This window comes from Ambystoma mexicanum, chromosome 3q, assembly GCF_040938575.1.
Source record: "Ambystoma mexicanum isolate Mex_15411 chromosome 3q, UKY_AmexF1_1, whole genome shotgun sequence".
In the NCBI taxonomy this organism is placed as follows: Eukaryota; Metazoa; Chordata; class Amphibia; order Caudata; family Ambystomatidae; genus Ambystoma; species Ambystoma mexicanum.
The window spans coordinates 721591804-721617549 of NC_090926.1; the positions used below are offsets into that span (position 1 = coordinate 721591804).

General features: G+C 46.1%; 1 protein-coding gene across 2 annotated transcripts in view; it reads right to left on the reverse strand.

Moving 5' to 3' along the window:
- The window catches only part of SEC14L1 (SEC14 like lipid binding 1), a 510699-nt gene that overhangs the window by 297263 nt on the left and 187690 nt on the right, over nt 1-25746 (reverse strand). For both annotated transcript variants that reach the window (XM_069654651.1, XM_069654652.1), the window contains exon 5: nt 8036-8164. In XM_069654651.1, the coding sequence (XP_069510752.1) occupies nt 8036-8164 (129 nt within the window). The remainder of the gene's footprint in view (nt 1-8035; nt 8165-25746) is intronic.

A 25746-nucleotide genomic window follows, 5' to 3' on the forward strand; every position in this document is an offset into this window, starting at 1 on the left:
CAAGACTATATCCAAGAAGTGCATCAGAACTATTGACTTTGTCCATTGACTTTGGCTGTCCTGGCTGCCTGAAGCCACTCCTCTAAACCTACTGACTTTGGCAATACTTGTTCCCTAATAGGTTAGAATTGTGTTTACTATTATTTCTGGGATAAAAGTTTACCTGCCTCAATTTAGGAGATTTTAATTGTTTTAGAAACTGTTAAAAAGTATGTTCTCAGTCTTAATCTAACCTTACCCTTCCTATACAACTCAATAACTGAATTGGTAACTGAGAATAAGTAATACTGACCTTAACTGAAGTCGCACCTCAGACCTATGTGCTGGAAAAAGTGTTACCATAAAGCATGTACGAACCTTTATTGTCCTTTACACAGCTCACATTACCCCCCCATTAAGATAAGCCTGGCTGCTCAGTCACACTCCCAACTTGTGTAGTACAGGCCTATATTAAAAAGGTGGGTTACCCAATACCAAGCAGATACATCTTGTGTAGTCCTCACCAGTGGACTGCACCAACTGGTGAGGACTGCACTTGCAGTTACACAACGGGCAAAATGTAAAGGCCGTCCTCTCCATAGCATAGGGTGACGGCAGCCAGACCAAATAGAGAAAGAGAAGGGAAAAGGCAATACATTCATGAAGAAGAATAAACCCAGTGCCCCACTCTCCCTACTGCAAGGGTCTGGCCGGAGGCACGCGGTCGACAGTCGGCGAGCAGTTAGATGGATATCTTCGGTGGCAGGAAACCCACGAGGCAGTCAACTAGACGACCATAGGTCGTGGTACAAAGTAAGCAATTTTAACTCTTTCGAGCTCTGAATAAGGAGACCAAACATGTTGGCGGAAAAAAAACAATCGGCGGGACCTCGTGCGAGGGATTTTGGGTACACTGCACATCACGATAGGGCTAGTGTTACAGTCACGCCCATGTCGCCCTCCCCTTTTGATCTTCAAAAGATGCAATACTCTGCCATTACCAATAGATGTCGGACAATATGCACAGCATATAATTCTAAGTAGATTCACAAGCATCAGATATATTATTACTTACTAGCAACTGACTCAGAGGCTTGCATCTGCTTAGGATCACATGCTTTGCATTGGCCACCATCTAATGGTTGGTGCATTTTGTCCGAATTGATTCCTCCAGATCACCAACTCTACCCATCATCTGTGGAGTCAATCAAGGATCCATCCTCTCCCCATGATCTTCAATCTTTGCATGGAACCACTTGGAATCCTCCTCGCTCCACACAACATCCAAATGCAGCAATAGACAGATGACACAGTTCTACCTCAAGATATCCGCCATCAAAGACATCCAGAGGCTCAAGGCCTGCCTCATTGATCCAGTTGTGGATGTCCAGTGCTTACCTGAAGCCAAACCCTTCAAGACATATTCCTACTGCTGACCAACCACACCAAACACCCAGCCCTGGCACTCTGCGACACCCCTCGAGGGCTTCACACCACTGCTGGCCACCTGCACCAAGCCCCGTTGGTTTGACATCGACAGACACCTTTCCTTCAAACCGCACATAGCAAGGAGGACACAAACGGCCTGGTACCAACTTTCTTTCCTGCTGAAAATCAAGCCCTTCATCCCAGAAACAATTTCAGATCTGCTGTCCAAGCCTTGGTCCTCTCCTATCTGGATGGTGGCAATGCCCTTATGGAAGGCCTTCCAGCGGCTACCCCGGTACCCCTGAAATATGTCCTGCATGCTGCAGCAAGACTCATTAAAGGACTCCGCAAATTCCACCACATCATCCAGACACTCATCAAACTGCACCGTCTCCCACTGCAAGCCTGTATCTTCATCAAATCCTGTTGCATCATCTACAAGGCTATCTTAAGTCCCCAAGCTACCTCAATGAGAAACTCAGCATCTCAAGAGGCCTGCGATCCACCGGAAGTAGGGAAATCTGCAGATTTCAATAACAATAGTGCAGGAAGGAAAGAACCAGATGACAGGCCTATTCAGCCTACGTTACAAGACTCTTGACCCTACACCCGTCAACATCAGACTTGCCGCAATTAACAACCATCCCCGGTTGGCTCTCTGCTCCTTTTTTCTAAGCTTCCCTCGCTGAGTTCTTTCCATATGATTGTAAAGTGCTCCATTGCTTCTGGAAGCATGTATGCACTCAATAAATACCCAAATAATAATAAATAATACTAGAACATATTCAAGCTCATGTTAACATCTGGAAAAGGCACCACAAGGCTGCCAGGGGAATGATCAATAAACTGATCATTTTACTTTTTTCTATCAGAAGTATTATGCATTTGATTTCCCCGAGGACCCCATGAGCTTTTTATATCATTTGATTGCACCAGTTTGCCTCTCAGTCATTACACGGTCCTTGATATTTTTCAGAATAGCACCTTTTCTTTTGGTCGTAATGTGTACCAGATCATACTAACTCTTGGTTTACAACCAAAATTAATAGATCTCTTACACAATTAGATTAAAAGTGTAACTTCATTTGTGTCCATTGAGGGTGATTGCAGTGTTTATTCCCAGTCATTAGTTTAATCAGCATTTCCATCAATACAACAAACCTCTATTTCATTGAGACCATCTACCTTGTGCGTCAGTCATGATGGGTAAATATGCTCAATATGTTGTCCTACAATTGCCTCATTCACGGAGCCAGGCACTGTATGTGAAGAACTTCCACAAATCAACATAATTGATAAATTGGCATTTCAGTAATGTTCAATAAAAGTGCTGGATGGCTATGTTGGAGAATTACTTTATTACATAATTTTATAGTCTTGCATCATATTTAGCGAGCGGTTAATTTTATTCACATAAGAACCATTTTTAAAAATTGCGTGAATTGGTTCGCCTAGCTAAATAGGAAGTTTAGTAGATTCTTTGGAGAGGATTTCACATAGCTGTACCAAGGAACAAAGCAAAATGTTCAATCTTACAAGTTCAGGTGACTTAGCTAGCCCTGGAATAGCTTCCTTACCAAAGTCTGCATGACATTTGTCAAGATTACAGGTGCCATGTGAAAACCCATAGAGGTTGTAAGCAGCAACTTTGTGTATGTAATAAACTACTGGGTTCAATACCAGCTGCAGAGAGATGTAAAATTAAGCTAATGGCCACAAGTTGATTCTTCAAGCAGAATGTCATCTCATTGCCAGCAAGTGCAGCAAATACATTGTTAAAAAGGGTACAACACTGCTTCACAATAACTTGAGTGCCACCACTTATCACGCTACCTATATAACAAGGGGCTCTCATTCAATCATCATAGGTACAATTGATGAGTCTTGCATAGACGATTGCTTAGCTAAAATAAGTGTCAATTAAAGTCAGCAAGAAGTTCAGAACCCAAACCTGGAAAGTCGAACAAAAGTGTACTGAACAATCTATAAAGGGTTGCAGCTTGAACTACCGGTGGAAGAAAATTGGTAATTTCGCAAGAGGTATTCAGTTCAAGTCCACCAATATTAGACAGTAAAACATGGTCAGAGTTTTTATGGTCACCATATTTACACAGATTTTAACGCGAGCTGTGTGCCAAGGCTTGCCTACCCAAAGCTCCAACATTATGGGACTCAACAGTAGCTTCACAATCAAGTAATGAATCAGAGTACTGACTTGAGTCAGCAGCGTGTCTACACTAGACGCTGGCAATAAGCAAAAATGCTGTGAGCAAAAGTCTATTGGCCACTCTGTGCTGCTCTGGTCACCTGGTTTCAGTAATCAATTTAAAGTGAAACGGGGCATGGTCCGATTTCGAGGTGGTTCCGCTGCTTGATCAAAGGGTAAGCGCCCAATAGACTGTCACAGCTAACAAGATACACAATACACCTAATGGTGTTTTAGTTCTCTAAAGCCTCCTTATATTTTTTCTGCAAATTAAAATCAAATGAAATCCCAATAGCATGAAATCCCAGTTCAAATGACTTCTCAAATGTTCACAACCAGCTACGATTGCTAAGAAATCACTGCCTTGTGGAAGATCCTCAATGTAGAGGCACCTGTGCCTCCTCAGACATAACCACTCATAGCCTAAACTGGTTATCTTATTGTAGGAAAGGACTTCTGTGGGATGTATTTACCCATGCATCCGAGCCCTACCTCAAAACTGTGCAGTACTGACATGAAAACATCATGATGGCCAGAGCTTCCCAGAAAATGCACAGGGAAATGCAGGAAGAATAGGCTGCCACCCATTTTTGCCGATGTTATGGGCACAGAAGGACACTGCCTAAAACCACCATTGGACTACCCGCACAGTAGTCTGAAACCATTGGGAATGGCAATGCTGATTGCCAAATGCAACCTAGAATTGTGGGGAATTCATTTTCTTAAATCCCAAAAATGGGTGCAGTACCAGTACTCGCCACTATCCAAAAGCCGGCAGTTTAAAACCACCCTGTGTTTCTCTGAAGGCAAGCCAAAGTGCCTATTTCAAACATTGCAATATGTGCAAAATATTCACTGAACACCAGCAGACATTTGGTAGAATGGAGTTTTGTGTGCCTACAAAATCTGGGAAATGAAGAGCCCAGAACAATGCTTATAACAAAACTGGCTGAGCTATGGAGTCAGCAGTTTAAGTTGCACTGGATTTAAAGACACTAAAATCGAAAATGTTTAGATTAAATAAGTGACCTATGTTTGGTGTCACATGCCTTTGTAACTGTTGAAATGTCATAGTTTTGCACTTAGAATCAGCATTCTAGCTGCATATGTGAAAATGTTTAGTTTTATTTGAAGGCAGAAACTGGGGAACAAAAAGTGACATTTTATCTGAAACCTGGCTTAAGGAACTGAATTCTGCCTGGCAACTACCCCCATCAGGTGTGAAACTTGAGTCACAGCTGTGTTCCCAGGCCTAGCTGCCCTTTTGCTGCTCACACTAAGGATATGCCATCTATCTGATAATTGAATTACCTGTGCTCTGCAGGAAAGTGAACAAAGCCCTGTCCTGGCTCAGGCAAAGGTTTTATTGGCAGGAGTCGTAAATGGTCGTAAAAAGTGGCTTCCTCCTGAGGAAAGGGGAGGGGCACTGCCTGTGAGAGCAAGCTGGCTTGGCAGAACTGGAAAAACCAGTAATTCAACCTTGTGCTGAGGGTAAACCACACCCCTTTGGAGCCAGAACATAACTTTAAAAAGATGACTAACTCATAGAGCGGACATGTGAAAATTTTATAAAATGATACCATAATTCTTGTGATTTTTCTGCCCACAGTTTAAGAGGTTTTTAGAACCGGTGGTATGTTCAGGGGGGTGTCAGCGGAAAAGTGGGGATAACTCTAAATGTATGCATGTTAAAAATCTGAAACTTCATCAGTTAATGTCCGTACTCCCTGCGCACATGTATGTAAAGTTGGGTCAATGTCAGAAATTGCAAAATCAGTTAAAAAGTGAAATATGTGCCATTTCTGAATGCAAGCTCCCAGGAAGAGCAGAGTTTGAACAGGGGATACCTCCTGTAATGCATGATGGGTGCATATGATTTTAAAACAATATGTACCTCTGCAAATATGTATTTGTTTCAAATCTAGATTTGTGTGTAAGTTGACAGGAGGAGTGGACTTTCTGCAGGCTGTAAAATGACATCACTCTGACTCACAGTTCATTCCCCAATCAAATGATAAATGGAAGTTTGACCAATTAGAAGCTGAGAGAGAGGTAGGGTCAGTGATGCTAGAACACACCCACATTCTAAACACATAAAAGCAGACAGACAGGACAGATAGGGACTTTTCAATTCCATCTGCAGCGGGACGCTCTGCCGGAAAAATCCATGCTTTACCTCCATCAAACCTCCAGAGAGCCAAACTAGAGACTTCAATCTATCCAGAACTAAGAGACCAGACCAGAGAGAAAGCAGTGCTGTACCCAGAGAGACCCAGACCAGCAGAGAGAGCTGACCCAGATCACTGTGAAGTGCAGAGGCCAGACTAGACCAGACCAGAGTCCAGTTTAAAACCCTGACCAGATCCGTGACGAGGCCCATTTAATTCAAGAATATAGTGTGAGTACATAGTAAAACTGTGTAGAACCCATCTCTTAGTTAAAATAATATAATTCAATCCATTTTTAACCTAAGTAGAACTGCAGTTTAGCAATTGTGTTATCCTGCCATCATTTTTAAAGCTGAAAAAGTGTGCGTTTAAAATTTCAAATCGGAAAAACGACCTTTATTTAATCGCTCATATCTCCGCAACCGTTTGTGCTAGAGACTTGCAGTAACTTTCATTTTGAAGCTGAGATCCCAGGCTTTCCTAGGACCCCAAAACGATAGAGATAGTCCTTGTGGTTCCTCTGTAATAGCGCTCGACGCATCCGCGAATTTTGCCGCGATTTGCAAATTTCTTCACGTGTAAAAAGCTGCTGCTGCTTGCCTTCCATTGCCAGAAATTCGTTTAACCTGCTAACTATCCCTGCATCATTGCTAGTGTGAGCCTGGACTAATATTAACTAGATACCACTCACCCTGAACCTCTGAAAAGGGAATTAAAAGCATTTTAGCATATTTTTTAATTCATTGCCAGCACATATCAAAGCAATTTGGGCCTGTGTTTTCAAACTTCTGTAGTCTAAGCTTGCTGGGGTGAACTGAATCACATTTGATTGCATTTCTGAGAACTGTGTGTTTTCCTTCCATTTCCTTGCCTTGCATCAAGGGGGGGAGGGGATTGCCAGAGAAAAGTGATTACATTGTTTGGTTGAAATCATATTGAGTATTTTCTGTACTGCATTCATTGAATATTGCATCCACCTGAGCTTACATAAAGCATTCTGTACCACCTTCTTCTTTTGTTCCTATTCACCTGTGTGCTATCTTATCCATTTCATGTCAACTCATTAGTGATTATAAGAAGCGTGTTAGTGCCAGATTCTCCGTTATTAATCTTTATCATATCAGATTAAGTGTGCTAGTCAATTATTAATTTATTATAAAGTGTGATATATATATATATTTTAATTTATCAAATAAACCTTTTAAACTTGCAAAACAGAACTACTTCTTGGCTCAGTGGGGTCAGGGGGATTCCAAGAGAGGGGTGTTATATAGGGGTAGTCATCCAGAACGCATGAACTGGACCTAAAGATATATCAATAAGGGTTTTCATTCAGTATTATAGACTAGGCGTTGACTTAGCTGTAGTGTTAAATTGAATCCCCTTACACTTCCACGCCAAAATACTTTTCTTAGTGTGTTTATTTAAACAAAAAAATATCACACTGAACAGACCCCTAGCACTTCCACTCTCCAATGCTAACAACGACTCTCCAGTGGAATCAATTCAAAGCTAAACATTCCATTTGGATTATTATCTACATGCCAGGCTGACATCACCACAGCATTCTAATCTCTACCTATACACATCTCTACTATATAAACACTTATTTTGTTAACGTTTGGTCTTTGAGCAGAACGTGGACAGTCTTCGGAACAGATAGATGTGCATGCCCAAAAGGCCTGCAGAGACAACTCAATTCAAGACTCATCATTATCATCTTGCTCATATATGGATGCATTTACCAGATGTACTGGTGCTCACATGACTGGGAGGCTGAAAAAGATGCTTCATGGATGGGACAGGTTGCCTGGCTCCAAAGGCATCAAGAAACATGGGTTCAACACTAAAAATGTATTTTATACACACAAGTAATCCCAGTAGGATAGCTCAGCGGCAACATGCTCGCCTTGGAAACAAGACGACACGAAGCAACACAGGTTCGATCCCCGGGTCTGCGCTTAGTAACCTCTGGGTATTAAGTGCATCATAAATACGCATCTAAGACATATTCCTGTAACAGCGCCTCGATGCCACCGGGCTGTGTGAGCGCTTTTTAAAAATTAAAATAATCAGTGCAGATAACATGTGAAACGAATAGCTGCATGCATAAATATAATCCTTTTTTAAACTATTTATTTTCCAAAAAGAAGGTGCCTGGAAGATGAAAGCAGAAGTCCGGAATGAGGAATCAATGCCCCACAATTCGATTGGGGATTTGCAATATGAAGAATTGGAGGAAAGAGCCGCTGACCTTCTTGATGTTGCTTGTGTACTGCTTCATGGCTATTTTCTCCACAGTGCTCTCAAAACCAAAGAAGGATTTGATATCCAGACTGGCCGACTGTTCGAAGCATGTCCATTCTTCGTTGTCAGGGTGAACCTGCAGCGAGAATGGCATGATAAGTAAACATACAAAATTAACACAAATATCAGACTCCAAATGATCCTCCAAACCGTATGTTCTTCTGTTATGCTATGAAATGTTCACAATACACGATTTCGAGTGGATTGAAATATGTGCTCCAAGAATAGGTTCTCTCCTGGGAGATGCACAATAAAAAATATCTAGTTACACAAAAAGTAACACCAGTATTCTACCAAAAATGGCAAAAGTTCAATTATGTGAGATCACCATGTTGCAAATGCCTGGGCACTTCAAGGTTAAAAATGATCCATATTTCACTGTGTACATATTGGATGCTGCATTGTGGATCAATATGTGACACGCAAAGGAATTCTGAATCCAAAATAGATGGGATAGATTACTCACCATAATCTTATTTCTGTTGCTGGTAAATGCTTACATTCACATGCTCTGCATAGTCCGACATCTAGTGGTATTCGCAGCGTATTACAAGAGTATTTTATCAAAATTCAAAAACGCACGTCGACGGGGAGTGTTAGTAATACTATCCCCAGTGTGGCATGTACTGTACCCATGGGCCTAAACGCATCCAGGTCTCTCAGATTGTTTGTTTCTGACACGAGGTTGCATGAAGTATAGCGCGAGTATAGATGTGATAAAGCAGAAACAATGAGACCAGAAAACAAGCGCCATCGAGTCTAAAAGGGGAAGGGTGGGCGCATGTGAATCTAAGCAGATACAAGCATCAGAAATACGATTACAGTGAGTAATCTATCCCTTTTGAGGCTCGTGGGGTGCTTAGATCAAATGCTCTGCATAGGTTAGCGAGCAATATCTGGAGAAGGAGATGGCATGTGAGAAGGTACAGCAGCAAATACATGTTTAAGTACCGCTTGTCCCACCCTGTGAATCTGCTTTAGAGCGAGTGTCAATCCAATAATGCTGTGTGAATGTATGAACGGACTGCATATAGCTGCTTTTCAAATGGCGTCTAGGGGGGACCTTTGCAATGAAGGCCAAGGTAGATCTGGTACCTCTGGTAGAGTGAACCCTGTGAGGGGAAAGGTAAAACTTGCTTGGATAGGGAATAGCAGAGTTGTGTGCATTTGACTATCCATCTGTAGATGGCGTTTTTTGATAGATCATCACCTTCTCTCCCATGTTCTATGCAAACAAAGTTGGTCTGCTTTCCCCAGGGGCTTAGTTTTGTTCACATAGTACAAGATCACCCTCTGTACATCTAGTCTATGGAGGATTCTTTCAGCAAAGAATGATGGATTTTGAAAGAAGGTAGGAAGTTTGTTAGATTGATTCATATGGAACTTTGAAATGAACTTAGATGAAAACCTAGGGCGTGTTCTGAGGACACCTTTGTCCTTGTTGATTATGAAGAAAGAATTTTGTACAGACAAAACCTGTATCTCACCGACTCGTTTTATAGAGGTGATGGCTAATAGGAATGCAGTTTTGTAGGTTAAATGTTTTAGGCTGGCCTTGTGCACAGGTTCAAAAGGGCGGACCCATGAGTTTGGAGAGCACGATATTAAGATCCCAACCTGGTGGAGGGTTAGAGATGGGAGGGTATATCCTCTTTACCACTTCCATGAAGGCTTTAATAAGTGGAACTTTCCACCAGGATACTTTGTTCTGAAGGTGGTGTAAGCCGACAGTGCCGCCAGATGTATTTTAATGGAGTTGAATACTAAGCAAGAGTCTAGTAGGTAAAGCATGTAATGCAGAATGTTAGCTGGAGAAGATTCAATTTGGTCTATCTATTGTGACCTGCTCCATTTCCAATTGTTGAAGTAGCAGTGTCTGGTGTTGGGTTTCCATGCCTCCTTTAGGATATCCAGACACCGTTGTGGAAGATTTAAGTGACCGAACTATGACTTCAGGAGCCAGGCTGCCAAGTTCATAAATTGAGGGCGACTGTCGGGAGATGCTCCCGTGCATTGTGTTACCATGTTGTAAGGGCACGGGAGCTTGATTGTGTTGCACTTCGCCAGTTTGAGCAGATGTGGAAACCAAGGTTGTCTCACCCACATAGGAGCAAACATGATTAGAGTAGCTTGTTCCTGGTGCAAATATTCCCGACTAGTTTATCCACCGGGCGTTCCCCCGTGCACCATGGTTGGGGAGACCTGGATGCAAAGTCTGTGCATTGATTGTTTAGGCTTGTGGAAAAAAGGCTAAAGGAGAGGCTGGGGGTGGGGGGCATTGGGAAAAACGACATCTAGAATGTCTCTGTTGAGTTGCCATTCATGCTCTTCTGGTAGCGAGTATCTGCTCAGAGTATCCGTCAGAGCACCGAGTTCCCCTGGAACGTGTTGAGAGGTTAAGAACATGTTCTGCCCAAGTGCCCACCTCCATATTTTTTGGGATAGCTTGGACAGACTTGGAGTGTATGTGCCTCCCTGCTTGTTTATGTAGATCATGGCAGTGGTGCGGTTTGTGAGGACTTGCACAGTTTGTCCTGCAAGATGTTGTTGAAAGGCTTGTAGAGCTTTGAGGACTGCCAGAGGTTCTAGAAAGTTGATGTGTTTTTGGGTTGTGGTGTGTCAACTGGCTGTGGGCTGTGTGGTGGAGGAGGTGGGCTCCCCATCTGACGAGTGAGGCATCTGCAGTTCGGATCGCTTGTGTTGGTGCAACGCAAAAAAGGGTTTTCATTTTAACAGGTTGTCCCTGGACCACCAGTGAAGGGCCTTACCAGAGTTAGCGAAACAAACACTAGACAGTACCACTGACAGCTTGCATGAGACCATTGTATTGCTAACCACTCCTGCATTGGGCGCATGCACAGGTGTGGGTGTGGAACCAAGTGTATGCATGAGACCATCATCCTGAGCAAGTGCATTGGTTTGCATAGTTATCTGGCGACCGGCCTTGTAATGAGGTTCTTGCAACGGCAAGTTTTGTAACCTTTCGTTTGACGGGAAAGCCAGCTCCTCTTGTTTTTAGGATGGCTGCCAGAAATGGTTTCACTTGGCTGGGAACTAGACTTGACTTTTTCTCATTGATGGAGAAACCCAATTGGAAAAAAAGGTTTATAGTTCATTGAGGGTTTTGTTTGCAAATTTGAGGAGACGCCCCGGTAATTAGCCAGTCGGCTAGATAAGGGAACACTGGGATTGACTCTGCATAGGTGTGCTTCTGCAGCTGCAAGCACTTTCGTGAACACTCTTGGAGCTGTGGCGATGCCGAAGGGAAGCACCTTGAACTGGTAGTGTACACCCATTATTTGGAATCGGAGCCAATTCCTGTGCGCTGGGAACATTGAAATATGAAAGTATGCATCTTTCATATCCAATGTTGCCATGTAATCCCCCCGATTCTAAGAGAGGGATTACCTCTTGGAGTGTGGTCATGCAAATCGTTTGAGGCTTGACATAGGTGTTCGCATGGATAGGTCTTTCTTTGGCACAAGGAAGGACGTTGAATAAATACCCTTGTTTACCCGATTTACTGGGACAATCTCTATGGTGTCTTATTCCAGCAGAGTCTTTACTTCCGCCAATAGAATGCACCGCTCTTCTGGCGTCATCTTCCTGTGTCTTGGCGGCCAGTTGGGTGGTTTTTGCAAAGGTTTGATGAAATACCCCCTTGCAACGGTGGACAATACCAACTTGTCTGATGTAATCCCCTCACATGCGTGGGTGAAATGTGAGATGCAACCTCCTACTGGAGTGACATGGGAGGGGATTTGTAGCAGTGCATAATTGCTTGGGAGGGGTTGAGCCTCTCCCAGGGGATGTTCTGCCCTTTCCTCTGGATCTTTTGAAGACTGTCCTTGTGAGGGGCCCTGTATCGAAGACTGGTTGCCCCGATTGTATCCAGAAGAGCATTGCCCTGTCCCCGAATACTCCTGGAGTTTGAGGAACCCTGTTGGACGTAGGGTTTGTCGGTTAATTGGCTGAGGGATCTAAGAGTATCATACTCTTTCTTTGTACTTTTGAGGGCATCTTTGACAGCCTTGCTGAAGAGGGCATTCGGTTCCATCGGCATGTTAAGTATGGTGACCTGTGTTTCCAATTTAAACCCAGACTGTCTAAGCCAGACATGGCGCTTGATAAGTGTGCCCTCTGCTATGATGCAACGCACATTGTCTGCTGCATCAAGGTTGTTTTTAAGAATGCTCTTAAGATAACTGCTTGCCTTCTGAAATGGTGTTCAGTAGAAGAGATTTTAGGGGTTCTGGTACAGCCTCAACTTGGTGTTCCAACTCATCCCACTTGTGACAGCCATAAATAGCTAGGAGAGTGGAATTATTCACAATTCTAGTTTGAAATGCTGCTGAGGATGCGACTTTCCTTCCAAAAGTGTAGATTTTTACTTTCTTCATCTGGCAGGGCTTCAGCCGAAACCAGAGGAGTGCCAGCACTCTTCCTAGTAGTGGTGATAAGTGAGTCAGGTCTGAGCTGACCCTTAATGTACAGGGGGTCTGTTGGCGCTGGCCTGAAAAGTTTTTCTATTACAGTGGAATGAACTGAGTGGCAGATTTCTTGTCACCAAGAATGTCTTCCACAAAGTCTTTATCCCTTTGGGCCTCTTGGTTGTCAATACGGAAACATTGGGCAGCCTTCAGCAGCAGTTCATGGTATTGAAGCAGATTATCTACAGGTGAATCTGCCACGGGCTGATCTTGGTGGTCAGGCGACTGGGCGACAGATCTGGTCCTGACTGTATTGATATCCCTGGTCTCCATGAGAGCCGGGGTCTTGAGACCCTGAGGGGTCGATAGCATACATGTCCTGAGAGGGGTCTTGACAGAGGGAGGCTCGAGGGCCCTGAGCGGAAGTGCTGGGTTGTGGGAGGTCAAGACGTGTTTTTTTGGCAGGGGGTTGTTTTTGCAGCCCCTGACTGGGAGGTGTCTTTAAGGGACGCAAGTTCTTCAGGGTGCCTGTCCATGAAGTCAACAAGCATGACATCCTCTTCATAATTTTATTTAATCATTCAGGGGTCCGCTCATAGGAGGGTGGAAAACATGAAGGGGTAGCGGTGATATGGAAGAGTGCCTGGTCTTGTGTTGCAAAGCCCCTGTGAGTGTATCTGCACAAGAAGACCCAGTATCATGAGAGCCAGCGGTCTGGGGAGGCAAAGGCATTGAAGATTTTGCTATCTTGGGTGATTTTGTCTTTAAAAGGTTAGCAGGGACATGTTTTTCTATTAAGTTCCTGCATCTTCGGTGTATGTTTGGAGACGCTGATACGCCTTTTGTCGCCGCCTTTTTTGGCCCATGAATGGAGGGCGTTTTATGCGTGGTGTCCGAATCGACCTTCGAGGCCAGTTCCAAGGCCTGGCCTGCGGTGAAGTGAAGGCGCAAGAGATGGCCCAGAGGAAAGGAAGGATTTAGATGCTTTTTACCGCAGACCCTGCGCGGGCTTCGACGGTCAACAATTTCGAAGGTCGCCATATGTTGTGTGTTTGGAAGTGTGTGTGCGCGCTATGGCCGCCGGGTGTCATTTCCATCACAGACTCGCGTGCCTGCTTAGTGGAGTCAGAGGCCCAGACATAGGGTACCGACAAACCTTGGTCGCTTTTTGCGTCACTAGGGACACTGATACTGCCCTCGCTGTCACGTCGATCGAGGCTTCGGCCTGCATGGCGTGGACGGCCCAGTGCTTGGTCAAGCAGTGTTTAAGGGTTTTCGGGCGGAAATGTTTGCAGGAGATGCAAAGCTTTTCTGGGTGGTCCCTAGGGAGACAGTAGTTGCTCACTGTACGTATCTTTCCACTGGAACTTCCTGTGGCAGAAGGGAAACATTTAAAAGGGGCGTTTTCCATAATAAATGGAAAGGGTGGTTTGGCGACAAAAGGGAAAATGGGGTGGCAGAATGTGCATTGTCTAAATGGAATAGCTATGCAAGACCTCCCCCCTGCTCTCCTACTGTAAGGGCTGAGCCCTGAAGAGGCCATGAAGGCCAAAAGTCTGGTCGTTGAGTCAGTCAGGCATCGTCGACAACGATGGAACTAGGGCCGTCGAGCATTTGGATGATGCTGCGGCAACAAGCAGACAGTAAAGAAAGAAAAGTCTATGAATAAACTTTAACTAATCAAAAGGCATCAGCCTGAAAGGAACTCTGCAACTTGCGACCAACTTAGATTGTGGAAACAATCGGAGGGACCTCGATGCATGATGGACCATGGGTACAGTACACATAGGATTACTAACACGCCCTGTCGACGTCCGTTTGAGTTTCAAAAACAAATCTTGTAATACTCTGCGACTACCACTAGATGTCGGACTATACACAGCATGTGATCTAAGCAGATCCACAAGCCTCAGAGTGATATATGGGATACATTACTCACCGTAATCGTATTTCTGATGCTTGTATCTGCTTAGATTCACATGCTGTGCATAGGCCGACATCTAGTAGAAGCTGCAGAGTATTACAGGTGGTTTTTTGAAACTCGAAAATGGGCGATGACACAGGGCGTGCCAGTAATACTATCCCTAGTGTGACGTCCACTGTACCCATGATCCCTCACGCGTGTAGGACCCTCAGATTGTATTTTCTCTGACATGAGGTAGCATGAGGAGTAGCGTGAGTACAGATTATCCAAGCAGATAGAAAGGAAGATAAGACTACAAGCATCCATGCGCCTTCTCTCAGAGGGGAGGAAGGGCGGGTCGCATGTGAATCTAAGCAGATACAAGCATCAGAAATACGATTACGGTGAGTAATGTATCCCTTCTGAGGCTTGTGGAATCTGCTTAGATCACATGCTGTGCATAGATTAGCGAGCAGTGTTAGAGGAAGGAGGTGGGATGTGAGAAGGGTCCTGAGCAAACAGATGTCTTAGAACTGCTTGTCCCACTTGAGTATCTGTCTTGGAATGAGTGTCAATGCAGTAATGCTGACTAAAAGTGTGAATAGAGCTCCAAGTAGCTGCTTTGCAAATGGTGTCAAGGGGTACATTTGCAATGAAAGCCAGAGTGGCCCCAATGCCTCTTGTAGAGTGGGCTCTTGGCGTAAAAGGCAGAATCTTTTCAGAAAGGGAGTAACATAGTTGGATACAATTGACTATCCATTTGGAGATGGCACCTTTAGAGACGCAATCTCCTTCTCTGCCTGTTGCTACGGAGACAAACAGTTGGTCTGTTTTCCTTAGCGGTCTGGTCTTGTCTACTTAGTAGAGGACCGCTCTTCGCACATCTAGAGTGTGTAGTTTCACCTCAGCAGAGCTTTTGGTTTCTTGGAAGAAGGCCGGAAGCTCGATGGACTGGTTAACGTGGAATTTAGAAATAAACTTAGGTGAGAACCTAGGGTGTGTTCGTAGAACCAGTTTATCCTTATGAACAGTAGAGAAAGGATCCTGCACTGACGGAGCCTGAATTTCACTGACCCTTCTTATGGATGTAATGGCTACTAAGAAGGCAGTTTTATAGGTCAGGTGTTTGAGACTGGCTTTATGCATGGGTTCAAATGGTGGGCCCATGAGTTTAGCAAGCACCACATTAAGGTCCCAACCAGGTGGTGGGTTTGAAATTGGAGGGTGGAGTCTCTTTACCCCTTCCATGAAGGCTTTAACCACTGGTACTTTCCACCACAGAACCTTGTTGTGGGAAGTGGTGTAGGCTGAAAGCGCTGCCAGATGTACCTTTAGTGAGTTAAATACCAGCCCTGCATCCAGCAGGTGGAGCATGTAAGTGACAATATTGGAAGGAGTGCAATCAACTGGGTTGCCTATTCTGGCACCAGATAACGAATCTTTTCCATTTATCAAAGTAACAGTGCCTCATGTTAGGTTTCCTAGATTCCTTTAGGATGTCCATACATCGCTGTGGTAAGTTGAGATGTCCAAACTCTATGACTTCAGGAGCCATGCTGCCAGGTTCATTGAGCTGGGTTGAGGATGCACTGTTTGACCTTGGTGCTGGGACAGTACGTTGTACCAGCACGGGAGTCTAATGGGTTTGCACACTGCAAGTCTGCGTAGGTGTGGGAACCACGGTTGCCTCGCCCACATGGGAGCAACTAGGATGAGCGTCATCGATTACCTGTGCATCTTGTTGACCACCTTCCTCATGAGAGGGGTTGGTGGAAAAGCATAGGCAAACATCCCTGACCAGTTCATCCACAGGGCATTCCCCTTGGAGTCTGGCTGGGGGAACCTGGATGCGAATCCTGGGCATTGCCTGTTTTTGCTTGTGGCGAATAGGTCTGTAGTGGGGAACCCCCACTGTTAGAAGATGTCTTCTACGAGTTCTCTGAGTAGACACCATTCGTGTTCTCTTGGGGCGGGTGGGGATCTCTGCTCAAAGCGTCCGCTAGCGAATTGAGATCCCCTGGAACATGTTGAGATGACAGGTAAATGTTCCGCCCGAGTGCCCATTTCCAGCTTTTCTGGGCAAGCTTGGACAGATTTGGAGAACGAGTCCCTGTTTGTTTAGGTAAAACATTGCTGTTGTGCTGTCTGTCAGGATCTGCACTGACAGGTTCAACAGGTGGGGCTCGAACGCTTGAAGCGCTCTGAATACTGCCAGAAGCTCTAGCAGATTGATATGGTTCTTGGCCACTGTGTGAGACCAGAGACCCTGAGCTGTGTGGTGAAGGAGGTGTGCTCCCCACACTGACAGGGATGCGTCCGCAGTGACTACAGCCTGTACCTCTGGATCGTAAAAGGGTTTCCCCTTTGACAGGTTCTCTTGTCCACCAGTGAAGACTTTGTACAAGTGTTGGCGAAACAACCACTAGATCGTCCCACTGACCACTTGCCTGAGACCACTGTTTCGCCAACCATTCTTGCATGGGTCGCAAGCGCAGGCACGCGTGGGGGACCAGGTAAATACATGACGCCATCATGCCTAACAAACGCATCGCTTTGCGCACCCTTATCTGGTGACTGGGCTGATAAAGAGGAATTTGCAGTAGTAGATTCCAAATTCTTTCCTCGGATGGAAAGGCCAACCCCTCTTGAGTGTTTAGGCCAGCTCCTAGGAACTGTTTGGAGGTGCTTGGCACCAGGCTTGATTTTTTTCTCGTTTATGGAGAAACCCAATTCGAAGAGGAGGCTGATCGTTCTTTGAATGTTTGATCTGCAAATTACTGGGGTCTCCGCCATGATGAGCCAGTTGCCCAGGTAAGGGTACACTGGTATTGCCTCCCTGCGTAGGTGTGCCGCCGCCACTGCCAGTACCTTGGGTTTCTCGTTTATGGAGAAACCCAATTCGAAGAGGAGGTTGATCGTTCTTTGAATGTTTGATCTGCAAATTACTGGGGTCTCCGCCGTGATGAGCCAGTCGCCCAGGTAAGGGTACACTGGTATTGCCTCCCTGCGTAGGTGTGCCGCCGCCACTGCCAGTACCTTGGGTTTCTCGTTTATGGTGAAACCCAATTCGAAGAGGAGGTTGATCGTTCTTTGAATGTTTGATCTACAAATTACTGGGGTCTCCGCCGTGATGAGCCAGTCGCCCAGGTAAGGGTACACTGGTATTGCCTCCCAGCGTAGGTGTGCTGCCGCCACCGCCAGTACCCGTCACGATGCCCGCTCCCGGGGAGCCGGCTCAGGCCCTGCGTCCCCGAAAGCGGACATCAAGTCCCCGGGGAAGGTCCCAGCAACCCCTTATAGGGGCCCTTTGGACAGCGTCCTGGCGCCTATGGCGCCAGGCTCATAGAAAACGTCAGTCCTGGCGCCATAGGCGCCAGGCTCATTATGAAAGTGTTTGGGTGCACTTACCTGATGCAGACCATGCTGCAGAACCCCGGCCTCCTTGAGGCCTGAAAGGAACTACTTTACCTGTGGGACTCATTTACCACCCGGGCGTGGTCGGGGAAGGATACATACCCGATTGGAGGAAGGACACATTCTAGAAACTTCTTCCAAGGCTATTTAAACCACACCCGATCAGCCACACGTGCTTCGCGTTGTTCTGCATCTAGCAGCTGGATGCTCACTGTGTCTGCTCCTGCATCTTGACTTCTGCCACACCTGCCAGCATCCTGAATCACCTGCAAAGGAAGGGAACAAGAGAACAGAAGAAGGAAAAGGCCTCACCTGCTAAATCTGCATCCCAGAGACATTTCGCCGACAATCCTGAAAAGGAAGACATTTATTTTTAAAAGCACATCGCATCGATCACTGCAGCGCCGCATTCTACTCACCTTTACAGGGCGCCTCCATGTTCAGCAGCGACCATCCGGATTCGCAGTCGCGCCCCCGCGCCTAGGGAGAAAAAGACAAGAACAAAGATGAGAGAAAGAAGGGAAAAGGGAAGCTAAAACTCCATGTCAAGACTTACCTGATGGGTCATTCCCTTTTCATTTCGGGTCCGCGCCGCATCCAGGCATTTTCGGCCCCCGGCCCCTAAGGGGAAAAAGACATCAGCGTTAATGAGTGAATGAAAAGACATTACCAAAACACTCATTAAAGACTTACCTGATTTCCACAAGGATTTCACCGCTCACCTCGGGTCGGTGCCTGTTCCCCGGCATTCCGTACCCCGGCCCCTATGGGGAAAAAGACACTAGCATTAGAACATTAATGCCTGGACACAAGGGGAACCACTTATAGAAAAACTTACCTGGAAGCCAAGCAAGTTTGGTTCTCACCCATCCGAAAATCCAGTGACGTAACTGGATACCAACGCGCCCCTGCATCAGAAGCAGGATGGAGAGCTCGTCCTTCCAGACCCTAAGGTGAGACGCTATGGGGAAGCACAGAAGGGTTTTGAGGAGGGTGAGAGGGGTAAGTGGGAGGCCGATTGCATTACCCCGCAGACAGTTAACCCCCTATTCTCACCTACAGAAGGATACTTCTGCGAGTCAGACAAGCCAGATCTGGGGCCCGGTCCAGTCCGTCTTCCGAACCCTGCGCATCACCTTAGACGAGATCACAGCAGCGCGAACCAGGCCAGCGCCCCCGTGGGAGTCAGGTGAGCGTTACAGTACCTTGGTGAATACCCTTGGAGCCGAGGCTATACCGAAGGGCAGCACCTTGAACTGGTAGTGCTGACTGTCCACCTTGAAGCGCAAGAATCTTCTGTGCGCTGGGAACATGGAAATATGAAAATAGGCATGTTTCATGTCCAATGTTGCCTTGTAATCCCCCTTTTTTAGGAGGGGGATTACCTCTTGGAGAGTAGTCATGCGAAACTTTTGGGGCTTTGACATACTTGTTTGCAGGGCGTAAGTCTAATACTGGGCGCATTGTCAGGTCTTTTTTTGGCACAAGGAAGTAAATTGAATAAATACCCTTGTTTACCTGGTTGCCCGGCACGAGTTCTATCGCGTCCTTTGCTAGAAGATTGACAATCTCCTCGAGGAGGATCTTCTGGTGGTCTGAGGAATGTATTTTTTGACGTGGAGGGTGGTTTCGGGGACGATCGAGTAGTTCTATGCAGTATCCTGCGGACACTGTGGACAGCACCCCTCTGTCTGATGTGATCCCTTCCCAAGCTTGGGTGAAGTTGTTAATGCGTCCCCCTACTGGGGTTGCGTGAGAAGGGACCCTGAACGCGGCGTCACTGTTTTGCGGGAGGCGTGCCGCCTCTGCTAGGGCTGCCTCTACCCTTACCACGGCCCCTCTCTGCTGTAACTCTGGGTAGACTGCTGGTCGTTACCCCATGAACTACCCTGCCCCTGTGAATAGATGGAGCCTCTTTGTGAATTTTTGCCGCGTGGGCGATGAAAATTACTATTGCCTCTCTGATTAGGGGGCTTGTTGGGCAACTGTCCCTGGGATTTCAGAGTCTCATACTCATCTTTGGCATTCTTTAATGCGTCCTCTACCGCTTTGCCAGACAGTAGATTAGGCTCCACCGGCATGTCGATTAGGGATGCTTGTGTCTCAGGTTTAAACCCTGACTGTCTTAACCAAGCATGCCTCTTAATGACAGTGTTCTCTGCTATTAGCCTGCCGGCGTTCTCTGCGGCATCAAAGGTTGCCTTAAGGATGCAACCGGACACGGCTCTCCCCTCCGACGCAACCTGGGCCAACTGGCCCTTTAAGGGTTCCGGTGCGGAGTCGATGAGGGCAGCTACTTGCTTCCACTGGTGGCAGTTGTAACTAGCCAGCAGAGTGGTGGAGTTGGCAATCCTTGCCTGGTAAGCGGAAGTGGAGGCTACCTTCCTTCCCAACCCGTAGATTTTCTTACTCTCCTTGTCGGGGGGAGCCTCAGATGATGGAGGCGTTCCCGCCCTCTTCCGGGTATTAGTAACTACTAGGGAGTCCGGCTTCAGTTGCCCCCTTATGTAAAGTGGGTCTGATTGGGCTGCCCTGAACAATTTCTCGACTCTGGGGTTTACTGTCCTGGTGAGGTTAGGATTGAGAAGGGAAGGATCAATTCTCCGTTGAATGGACTTGAGAAATGGAATGGCCTGAGCAATTGGTTTCTTTTCTCCTACTAGTTCCTCAGCAAAGTCTCTCTCCTCCTGTGCCCCTTGAGTGTATATGAGGAAGTGTTCTGCCGCTCTAGTCAAGACCTCATTTAGGAGGGGCTGGTTGTCGACTGGCGAGTCGATAACTTGAGGTCCTTTGCCTACCGGGGAGTCTATTCTGTAGACTTCTGGGTCATCTTCCTCCCCCTCTTGGTCCTCGTCATCCCCATAATAGTCCACCCCAGTTTGGTCGTCCAACGTTATCAAGTCTGGATCCTCATCCTGTCGTAGATCCTCACTATATGGGCGGAAGGCTGGATGTAAAAAGGGTCTGAAGACCGACCTTGCGTTGGGGTCTCAAACCGAGGTTTCTTACCAAGGGGCTGCGGGTCCCTAGACCCTGAGGGAGTAGCACCGTCCGGGGTATAGGAGAGGAAGTGTTCTGGGTTCTTTGAGTAGAAGTCTGCTAGGGAGGACAACCTAGACATAACCCTGTCTATATCCTCAATGGTCCATTTTGGGGAGCTGGGAATGACCCTTTCTTGAGAGGGTTCCCCTTCTATGCCTTGACTGGACCTATGGGCTTGTGCAGCGGTCTTGGCTAGCTGTTTATCAGAAGACTTAGAACTGTCTTTATGTAATTGTGGTGCAGAAGAAGGGTAATATGGTTTCTTCTGCTGTTTCCCCCCTTCCCCATGAGTGGAAGTGTGTTTCCCTGGTCTTTTCACCCTCTCAGAGCTTTTCAACGCCTGGCGTCGCGATTCGGGGGTAGTGTCACTTTCCTTAGACTGAGGGCGTCGGGATTCGGAAGCAGCCGCCGAACGGTCTGCTGACGCCGACTTTTGGCGAGCGGCCTGGGGCTGGCGGTCGGCTTCATCTTCTGATGAGCTTACCTCCATGACTTTGGTGAGTGAGGCACTTTTGGCAACTGTGGATGGTTGCCTGGTGCCGTGAGGCGATCTTGACCGAGAACGCACAGAGGACACTGATTCAGTGGACCGCTCTGTGTGCCTCTTTCCGAGAACTCGACACGCGTGTCGAGTCTCGGTTGGACTTTGAGTGCTTAGGTGTGGAAGTGGTGTGGGTAGCGCTTGTGTCGCCGGGTATGTTCCCCATAACTGCGCTGCCGGACAGCCTTCCGAGGTCGGGGACTGGCGTTTGGGCGTCTTTCAACGCCTCGTTGCCCTCGCCGTCTTAAAGTACGGCGTCACTGCCATCACTGAATGTGCCCTCCGCTTCCATGGCCTCGCGTTGCCTGGCGTGGTGGGCCCAACGTTTGGTCGAGCGGTCCTTAAGTATCTTAGCCTTGAACCGGCTACACGCTCTGCAGTTCGCCTCGGGGTGGTCCCTCGGCAAGCAGAGGTTACAGGTGGCGTGTTTGTCAACCCAAGGATACTTGCGGTTGCACTTGGGGCAGAATTTGAAAGGGTTACCCTGTCAAACTAGAAATTATATCGTGCCTCCTATTGCTATGAATATATGTATATTGGCCTACGGCAAGCTGCTAACAAGCTGCTTATAAACTACATGCGAATAAACTTGCATTGCAAGGTCCTGACCTTAGAATCTATGTAAACGGCCATTTTGGGTCAAGCCGCCATTTTAGGTTTTCTTGCTCTATAAAGTCACCATGTGAGCTAAAATGGTGGCCTATGTTATTCAGAACAGAACTCGGTTGTCATGACCCCTGTACAGCTAATGTATAACTTGCCTGCAGGCCACTTGTTAGGGTCATGAGCTGAGACCTTGTCCTTCTGCTGACCTGTGTGTAATGGATTACCTGTATCACCGAAACTGATCTATAATTGAATGAGAACACCTGCTTAACTATATTGTATAAATTAAGTCCTGCATTGTAATGTTAGGCCTAGAGCATACATTATTACCATTTCTTCTCGTTAATGTAGAAACCTAAGGTGAACTAGATTTGACCTGGCAAGGGATCCTAGAGCAGTAACTTATTTATGGAATGGTTAACCTGAAGAAAGGCTGGACAACAGGCTGGAGAAATGTATGAAAGCCTGACTGTTTCAATGAATATTTGCACTCACTGAGCACACCGAACCACGCCGGAGTTCGCTGTGTTGTACTGAGGGTCGATAGCTATCTGAATTTTGTTCTGTTCTTTTGTAACTGGATTCAGTATAAAATAAAGTACTTTGTATGTTCCTTTGTAACCTGTGTTTGGTGCGTTTCCTTTTTGGTTACCCTGCCTCATATTATTTCCTTGTTTTCACAGTTGGCGCCCGGAATAGGGACCCTCAAGATTGATGCCGGATTATTGAAGGTTGACGCACGCTATCGGACCGGGATCGGACGGTGTGACATAACGGGCCCGACTGAACGAGACACCTCAACAGCGCTGCACGATCCATTCCCTGGACGATAGCCGTGTGGGTCTGAGACGGCATCTTGACGAGGGTCAATTTTTTGAGGCGGGCAGATTTGCCGAAATCACCATACACAAGGTAAAATTCGTTAGGTAAGTCCTTTGTAAACCGATCGGTCCTCCTTAGGTTTGGTCAGGCGAGTCGTTACCCGACTCTTAATTCAACCCTTACAATTTGAATTTGGCGCATTGTATCTGCAGACACAATTATTGACCAGGTAACACCGAGTATTTGAGAAATGCCTGGGAAATTGTCTAGCTGCTTTAGGGCATTATTCCACAGCGATAGACAATCTTTGGAATTTAGCCGTCCGGCACCACAGGAGGGGTCGCCGGCATGTACTATGTACTGTAAGCATGGCCTTGGAAGTGTAGTATTTAATAAAATTTGGCACAGACAAACCAGACATGCCTCTGAACTTCAGTGGCCAGTCAATGGTAGTTTTGAGATCCCTCGTATTGAATATTTAGAGTCAGTCTTGTTAAAAAAGAAGGCCATACCTGCAGCATTTGATGTTTTGCAAAATTGGAAAAGAGAAGCGTTGCATCAGCTTAAAAGTAGGGAAAAACATGCGCGCCGTCATAAAACAAACGCTGAAAAGGCGTTGTTATATGATCAGGACAAACAGTCTGAGTCGGTTAGGAATATGGACAGGGCTTTCTCGCTCGGTATTCAGACAATCTATCCTTCCAAAGATCTTCATGTTTCTGATGAGTTTATCGACAAATTGTTAAATGAACGAAGGCCTGGTGCCTCTGCACCACCTCTGTATGTTCCTCTTCCTCCTGCTGTACCTCTTCCTGCTGTTGTTCCTGCTCTTCCTGCTCAACCTGTTGTTCCTATTCCTCCGGTTGTTGTTCCTCCACCTGCTCCTCTGCCTCTTCCCATTGCACCAGTAATAGTACCTCCATTGAATTTGCCTGCACCCTCACTCCCAAGTAGTTCCGTACCGTCTGTAGTTGATCAAGGTGCGGGGTCGAGGATTGTTACTTGTAATACTGTACCTATAGAAAAGAAACAGGATTTGTTTGCATGGGCTAAGCATTGTATGGAGAGAGATGATTGAGCTAATGTTCTTGCCACACTTTCTAATATGGATAATTTTCCTGAGAAAAATGTTTTCATTGAAGGTTTAGGGATTCATTTATGTGTAATGTGGGGTAAATTAAATAATGCAGATCTCCGTTTGAGAGACACTGTGGAGAAGGTACATGAGCATGTTGAGAGGATATTTGAGTATAGAAAGGAGTTGGAAAGGTTACGGAATGAGGATGATGAAGAAGAAAGTATGTATGTACAGAAACGATTTCTTCCGTGTCGTAAATCGACATCTGAGGAAGCGCAAATTTGTACAAAAGATGCGATTAGATGGATTTCAGACATATCGATAACTCCAGTTGAGGTATATGACACATACAGTCAATATACGCTAGAAATGCAGAGGAAAGTGATACAGGTAATGGTAGAGTACCTGCAGGATGAATGTTTAAAGAGAAAGATTAGTTGTCCCACAGAGTTATTGAGCATTTATAAGAGAGCTTTTCACTTGACACTTCAACTGCTTTAGCGCTCGACTTAGCTCTGTTGCTTAGTAAGCGTTCGGAGTTGCCTACATCTCAGTTGCCTATGAGAGAGGTTCCTCCGACATTTGTCCCAAAGGTTGAGATTCCCACTAATGCTGCAGCAGGTACACCTGCTGTGGACATTCCTGCACATTATGTATCACAGTTTGTTCACGTCCCATTTTCACGACAGGAAGTGAATACTATTAGACAAACTATTCCTGACATTAGGAAAAATCCGACAGGGTTCTATAAAGAGATAGAGTCTGTTTTGCAGTCCTCAGTGTTCATCTTAGGCGACATTAATTTGTTATTCCCTGTACTCCTGCCCGTAGATTTGTGGAAACAGGTTAGAACTATAGACGATGTACCAGGGTTAGGAGATACGTGGGTTAACATAATTAGGCTTGACGGAGAAAGGCCAGCTGGTGAGAGACCACCTCAGGTGATAATGACTTTGCCTAACAGAATCATTGCAAAACTGAAAACTATAATTCCCGAAAAGAGAATTATTTGGGACAAGCTTACGGCCTGTATCCAAGGAAAATATAAGGGTGCTACCGAGTTCTTTAATTGGTTTGAACAGGTATTCTCGGATTTCAGTGGACAAGACTTAGGCACAGAGTCTGGGAAAAGATTATTTGTGGACAAATTTGTACGTGGATTGCTGTCTGACATCCAGTCACAAATGATGTCTTCTGAGAGTGCTTGGCAGGCGAAATCCCAATCAGAAGTACGACACATGGCTCAGTACTACGAGAACCGTGTCAATAATGAAAAAGATAGAGTCGAGAAGAGAAAAGGTGATTTGAAGACTAAAGTATTGTTACAGCAAATTGTTAGAGGCCCCAGAGGGGGTAGTTCGCAGATTAGAGGTCAGTATGTTCCACAAGGGAATGTGCCCTTGGGTCCTGTGAATATTAACCAGTGTGCCTATTGTCGCCAGGAGGGTCATTGGCGTGCACAATGCCCAGTCCTTCGACAGAGGTCGAATAACACGTTTGGAAATATGGGTAGACGATCCAGAGGTCGCCCGGGTGTAGGGGGCCCTGGTAGAGGCCAGTTTTCGCAGGATCCCCAGTAACCTTTTTCACAGGATAATCAGACTTCGAGTGTGGATACTAGAAACATATTTGATCATCCTTCTGCTGCATATCTATCTGAAGAGCTTCCTTTTGATGATATTTTGTTTTGTTAGGATTGCCCGAAGCAGGGTTTGGAACCTACACCTATTCCCGTTAGTCAGAAAGGTCCCTACGTTGAAATGGTAGTGGGAAATAGGAAACATCAATTTTTGATAGACAATGGAGCACAGAAGTGCTCCAT